Raw genomic sequence first — 7,227 nt, 5'->3', positions numbered from 1 at the left:
CAAAGCATCCTTCCTAGGAAATTATTAACCTGCACTGTAGAGCCACTGTACTGGCTTTGGCTAGGGTAGAGTTAATTTTCTTCATTGTAGCTAGTATGGGGCTACCTTTTGGATTTGTGACCCAACCAGCGGTGATAACACGGGCGTGTTTCAGCTGGTGCTGAGCAGTGCTTGCACAGCATCAAGGCCTTTTCTGCTTCTCCCCCCACCCCACCAGCGAGGAGGCTGGGGGGGCACAAGGAGTTGGGAGGGGACACAGCCGGGACAGCTGACCCCGACTGACCCAAGGGATGTTCCAGACCATAGGACGTCATGCTCAGCATGTAAAGTTGGGGGAAGAAGGAGGAAGGGGGGGACATTCAGAGTGGTGGTGTTTGTCTTCCCAAGTCACCGTTGGGCGTGCTGGAGCCCTGCTGTCCTGGAGATGGCTGATCACCTACCCGCCCATGGGAAGTGGGGAATGGATTCCTTGTTCTGCTTTGCTTGTGCGTGGCTTTTGCTTTGCCTATTAAACTGTCTTTACTTCAACCCGCAAGTTGTCTCATTTTTACTCTTCCGATTCTCTCCCCCGTCCCACCGCGGGGGGAGTGAGCGAGCGGCTCTGTGTTAGCTGCCTACCAGGCTTAAACCACAACAGCCGCGTAGGCAGCTCAGCTCCGTCTGTGCTGGGCACAACACAAACATACTAAAAAACCCCAACAAACAGTTCCTGCGCTGAAGATTTTAAACAGACTTTTTAAAGTTTGGCTGAAGATCCAGAAAGGTGACAAGGCATGAACGAATGAACAATATCATGCAGACAGCTTCTGGCAGAACTGGGCACAGAGTCCAGTCCCTGACTGACCAGCACAATCTCAAGATGCGTGGAGATCCTGTCATGACAAAAATGGCTTGAAGAAATAATTAGAAATTTGCAGTGTGCAAAATGTAACCTCCCCACTAACGAAGCAATATTGTCTTATACACAGCATGACCCAATGCACAGCTAATATGAGATTCACATGTAGGTCTCTGAGCATTATATTAAATCTATAGAGACTGTATTAAATCAATCTTTTAACAGAACTCTACCACCAGAACTCCATCTTCCCATCCAATGATAAAAACCCAATACCTTTAAAACTATTTCTATGTAAAAAATAATTCTTGTATTAACAAAGCCTAGTAACACATTGTGAAGTAGAGAGAGGCAAGATGGAAGGACAAAAATTCTTTCAGACATGACAGCAAAATAATTAGCAACGAATGACAAACTTTAATGGCCCAGCAGTGTTTGATTCTAATGCAAAAAAAAAGACACATATCAAACCATCACACTGCATTAAGCAAAATTTTTAAGAAAGCTTTAAATGTTCTGCCCATAAAAGATTACCAACATCACTCAATGGAAAGATCTCTTATAAACCTCATGAGTTTCCTGCATGCAATTTTACCTGCTACACCAGTTATGAAAAGAGTAAGCAATGCAAACATTGCATCATTTTAGAAAAAAGAAGAGGAAAGATGCAACAAACTGTTCTGCCAATCAAGGATCTCAAATTTTGGCAAGATCGATCTCCCTAGAGCTTATTAACATTCCTATGGATGGCAGGAAAGGCATAGGGTGAGTACAAATTATTGCCCAATTTATATTAGCGCTTTTAAAAAAAAAAAGGAAAAAGAAAAAAGAATTTTTGGTAAAAGTATTTCCTTTGAAGATTTTAAACAGCAGTTTTATTGTTTTCATAAAAGCCTCATTCAGTTCACAGTTCTGTTTTCATTCCTCCGTAGTAAAACATAACAAGAACTGCCAGTAGAGCCAGGCTGACAGACAGTATCTTCAGTCCACCTCCTTCTTGTTGCCATGGGAGCTGCAAAGCCATCCAGGAGCTGAGCGGTGTTTTCACTGTGATCTCAGCAGAAGGGTGGGCTTTCCACTTTGTGCCGTTCTGTGGTGCATGTCTGAACTCCTGTGAAGAAACACACATATTAAGATTGAATCTGCGTTATGTATTTCTGATTGTACATACCAAATACAGATAAAATCTCCTCTTTATATTGAGGTTCAAATTAATACCCCTTTTCAAGACAACAATTCAACCTGCACTGCATCGTCATCAGTTTTTCATGCAGAAATCTTACCAATGTTATACAAAGTTAATCCTTCTAATGAAATTAACTGCCAAATCAATGAAGCTGTTAGCAACAGAAACAAATCTCCAGACCTCTATGTCATCAAAGAGAGTTTTTTGATGATGATTTTTTAATTTGTTTATTTTGCTGCTATCTCACTACTCTCCCATTTTTGGCTTCTTCAAAAGAAAAGTCTAACCAGTGATAAAGGGGACCACAACACAACAATCCTTTGCACAGCAGGGCTCTTCTAAAGTCAATCATCGTCTCCTGGTGTGCCAGCTCAGTGGTGCTTGAAAATCCTCCCACAGGGCTTTTCCTTTCCCCTGACCCTCAGGAGGCAGCTGTGCTAAAACACTCACCTTCTCATTCAGCATATTGAATCCAAGTTCCCTGCTGCGCCTGCCATTACCATTCTCAACCTGACCGCAAGCACCAAGATACCCCAGAATATGAGGACTTTTAGCTGCAGGACAAGTTACAGATGTTGAGTCACTATTTCAGCAGAAAATCCAAGTGGAAAGAATAAGAAACTCTTCTCTCTTGCAACCTTGTTCAGTTCAGCATGCTAGCATTGCAGATACTCCAAAGGAAAAACGTCTATAAAAACTGTAAAATGGTGACATTTGCAAGAGGCAGAAGTGGTAAAGGTGTAATTAAGGAAGGGTGTAACGATCTTGCATCATAAGATTCAATATTTCTGTTCATCATTTCTTTTTTCCTCCCTCTATTTCAATAATCTCTTAGGAACTCAACTGAGCTTAGCTGGATTTCTAATTGGTTTGAAATTTTCCAGTTAAAAAAAAAGGTTTCTGATTAATCCATTTTATTTTTTTTCCCTTCATGTTTCACGTAAAACAAGTCAGGGACCCAGAAAGTACCTATCTGGATACTCTTGTATTTCCAAGCAGCTGAAACAGCGTCACATGAAAATACAGACCAGATGACCGAGTCCCTCTTTTACCAAATGTATTTCTGGGCAAACTCGAAGAAGTATCAAAGTTGCAAGAAAGGTGCCTGCCCATGAAAGTGTGACAGCACAATTCAAACTGTCTGTAACTGCCTCCTGTTTTCCATTTCAGGAATCAGATCCATTATAGCAACTATAGAAGGAAAATAATGATTACTGCTGGTTAGGTAAGTAAGCATCAAAGGGACAAATGACAGCCTGGCTTAAATGCTATTCTAACATCTGAGGTATTGTTGATTTAGGCCACAATTCACATAGGCATAGGGTTACTGAGCGAGTGACCTATGAAATGAAGATGACTTCTCATATATACTGCACCCAGAAGACCATCAACCGGGTAAACAGAGGAAAGGAAACAGGTAAGCGAATTGGGTTATAGTTCTCCACAGCGTAAGGCACAATAACACTATTCCAGCCTAGACTGTGCAGAATATGTCAGCTTCATCAATAACTACAAAACTGCTTCACATTGTTAAGTTATTAATTACAATCAATTTGAAATTTTAGTAACTGGCCACAGCTATTTTATCCCCTCAAATCAAAGCTGATTAACCTTTGCCTGCAGAATGAACCAGAAACCATACAGTATTAAGGTTTTTTTATATATGAATCAAAACTCATGTGTATTTTATTCTTTCTAGACATTATAAAGCCTTTCTTTTCTTTGCAGGTCTCACAGATCTCTACCAAACTAAGGCACATAATGTATGGTCATGACCTGTTTTTGCATGTATTGTTGGTACATTAACAGTAAGGCTAAGGTGATTTAAAGGAATGGATATGGCTGTAAAAATATCAATACAACCAAAGACCGATTTCTCCTTATATTTAATTTTCACTAATTCATGACTTAAAATTTGGCTGACTACAGTCAGACTCCCAATTCCTTATGAAATATTTTTACACAGCTTGATAGTCAGTAAAGTCCTGAATATTTAATTGTAGAAGACCAGATGCTACCCCTCAGAAAACAGATAAAAAGGGTCAGTACCTCATAAATGACTTTGTAACTTTTTCCTCAATGCTCCTCTTCATGCTCAGCCTCAGTTCCTCTCTAATTGTCTCTGCAAGACTGGGGCTAGCCAGCAAAACACCCCAAACACAAGTTACAATTTGTAAAAAGTTTTGACGGCCTTTTTTCCCCCCTTACTAACAGTTAAATGCATCAGTGTTTCATGCATTCATTCATGTTCCTGTGCAGTAGTTTTCAGTGGTGATTTCACCGGCACTTCATTTCTGTTTTACAGTTTTTCTGTCTTCCAACATAAACCCAAATAGTCTCATCTTATTGGTATAATTTTGATCATGAATAGCTTATACTGTTTTTCTGTTACTACATTGTTTTCCTAAACCTCTACTGCAACATGCAATGGATATGCATTAGGTAGTGCTGCATAGGGCTAGTAGGACAGAATGGCAAGAGATTTTAGCAAGGTTTACAAAGTTCTGATGGTGGGGAACACCACTGTTCCCATGGCCAGTTGTCCTAGTGGTATTTCATCCAAGTCAGCCTGTAATGTTGCGAGGCCTATTTTCTTCCCTACTTTATAATATTTCCCATAAATTAGATGATTATACTAATACACTAAACCCACTTTTAATTTTCTTTCATAGATGAAATTTTTCTTTTACAGTATTTTACTAATATTAAAACTTAACTGGGTTGGAGGTACTATTCTCACAATTTCACTATGCTTTTGTTTTCATTCTTGTATTTTGAACTCTGATGCATTTGTTTCTACTAGTAGTCACATTTGCTAAACTGCTCAAAACTTTCAGATTTTCACAGTATCTCAGATCATATAAGAGATTGTCAAACAATTTAAACCAGAAGTTTTTCTTTCAACAGGTGCATTTGTGAAATACTACTACTATTACTTTGCTAACCTGAATTCTTTACAAATTTAACTGTTCTTTTATGGACAAAAAGATCACAACTTGCAAACTAAAGTGACCTTTTTCTTCAAGATGTACTTCACAGGTTATCACTTAAAACACCACTGCATTTCTGTTTGATGACACGTATCTCTTCAGGTGATCCTGCCAAGTATTTTCTTTCAAGAACAGTAACGACTATGTTCATCTGATCCATATTTTCTCAGAACTATTCTCTAGTTTGCCCCAAAATTCTGTTTTGCAACACTGACACATGGGTAATATCACCATCTTCCTTGAAAATGTCCGTCATTATTGTCACAGAAGACGCATTTGTAAAAAAGGGTACATCTGGTTCCCTGCAACTGAAAGGCTCCTTTAGAAAATGGCAGTCTTTTGTCCCCCTTTGCAAATCGTACCGCAGCTTTTAAAACCAGGATAATCTCTCAGAGACACCTGCAGGTAGATGCCTCTTCCTAAGAAAGAGTCTGTCATGCAGCTCTGCAAGACACGGCACAAAACTCTCGCTGAGAAGAGGAAGAGCTCTGCTAAGCTGGCCGCGTTCTTGCGCTTTCGTAAGCCTGAGCTAAGGGCTGAGCGGCCCTCACTGAGTCTGGACAACAGTGACGTGCCTGCCTGGAATATAATCAGTTCTTACTAACATACAATTATGATATGCTGTGCTAGTGAAAAACACTGTGTATATTTGGGCAAAACGTCCTTCTGTAGGCTCCATTTGAGGACCTAGTTTTCAGGTAAAGTATACAGTATATATTGTAGTGTACATTGCATGCACAGAGAAGGAGGGGAGAGGACAAAGTTACAGAAACTAAAATTAAGCCTTCTAGAGTAGACAAGGCAAATTACAAGAGCTGCTTTGGGCTGTCATATGAGCTTCTGAGCTGCAATACCGTAGTGCTGTATTCCGAGATCCTCTCATATATGTTCTTTTCCCTAAAGCTTTCCATATACTGTTCCTTGAAGAGCTACCTAAGACACCTTCAGAAAAGACCTTGCATATTTTGTGGGGAGGGGAGTTCTCCACAGGAAACCAAGTTTATCAGAGCTCTTTCATAAACTTTAGCGTCAAAAAAATTGGCTGGAGGCAAAGATCTCATTTGTTGAACTAGCAGTTACGCTGGTCCAATCCCTGTGTTCTCATTCTATAGAAATATTAATTCGGAAAGGCCCATAGTTGTATCTCTAGATAAAATATTTGCAGTGCATTAGCTTTTCAAGAAAATCTTCAAGGCATTTTTGTAATATTCTGAACTGATATAACTGGTGATACTTACTACACACAATCACTAGACAGAGTACAAGTTTCTTGGGCTGAGCTCAGAAATCACACTTTTGTAGCTGCAAGACTTGGGAAGATTAGTGTAAGGATTAAGTTTAGTGGAATTTAGAACGAAATCCAAAGCCTCTTTTACCCAAAAATACTTGGAGGCAATCCTAAGGTAAAGAAGTTTCCAGAAATATATGTTTATACTAATTTAAGTCTTGATAGGCCATAAACTCTTCGGTAGACTTCTTAACAGGGAGCACTGCTCTCACTAAAAAGGACTGCAACGAAGGAAAAGGTACTCTAAGATTTAAACCTATATACTATTAATCAAAATGAGGCAAAAAAGGGAAATTATCAAACTGAAATGCAAAGACAGACACTTTGAGCTAAGCATCTTGTATTTCCATAGAGGCAGCCTTTCATCTTGTTTTGGCAGCCACAAAGTAAACACAAGACTTTGCTAATAAGGTATAATATAAATTATTAAACCATCTAGTGTATGATCAAATGCATTTCTGATTATTTTTTTGAATAATTCTGTCTTGACGACTGCCAGGAGTAATATATTTTGTGTACTCTTGCGCAGACCCATTGATTGCTGTCTTTCTGAAGCTGCAGTCCCAGACTTAAAATGCTGTGCATGAAAGAAATATATGATCACATCAAAACCTAAGCTTTGGCATCTGTCGATCATAGCCTAGCTTTTTGTAAGATCTCACTTCATGTTAGTCAACAAAGACATGAGAGCAACTCTTTAGCTCTGAGCTGAGGTTTTAATAGATTCAAAACATTTCTTACATGCAAATTTCTTTTATGGCTCAGGGGCACTGTTAGAGCTTGAAGTGTTAGCTAACTGCTGTGAAAAACTACTTGACTGAGCATATCTCAAGATAAATTAGACTTCTGAATTTTTTAGCCCGACCAAGTACATCTTACACACTTGTACTACTGGGTTTAAAAATATGGACTTTTATATAATCAT

The 7,227-nt window shown here is 39.2% G+C and overlaps 1 protein-coding gene across 3 annotated transcripts in view; it reads right to left on the bottom strand.

Moving 5' to 3' along the window:
* Window positions 1-1,043: 1,043 nt before the first annotated feature.
* CDKAL1 (CDK5 regulatory subunit associated protein 1 like 1) overlaps window positions 1,044-7,227 on the bottom strand; it is a 422,610-nt gene continuing 416,426 nt past the window's right edge. For all 3 annotated transcript variants that reach the window (XM_049823860.1, XM_049823863.1, XM_049823859.1), the window contains exon 16: window positions 1,044-1,949. In XM_049823860.1, coding sequence (XP_049679817.1) covers window positions 1,743-1,949 — 207 coding nt within the window. In that variant the 3' untranslated portion in view covers window positions 1,044-1,742. The remainder of the gene's footprint in view (window positions 1,950-7,227) is intronic.

The sequence above is a fragment of the Accipiter gentilis genome, chromosome 20 (assembly GCF_929443795.1).
Source record: "Accipiter gentilis chromosome 20, bAccGen1.1, whole genome shotgun sequence".
NCBI lineage: Eukaryota > Metazoa > Chordata > Aves > Accipitriformes > Accipitridae > Astur > Astur gentilis.
The sequence above is the reverse complement of the archived record's forward strand: the minus strand, read 5'-3'. Positions and strand labels throughout refer to the sequence as shown.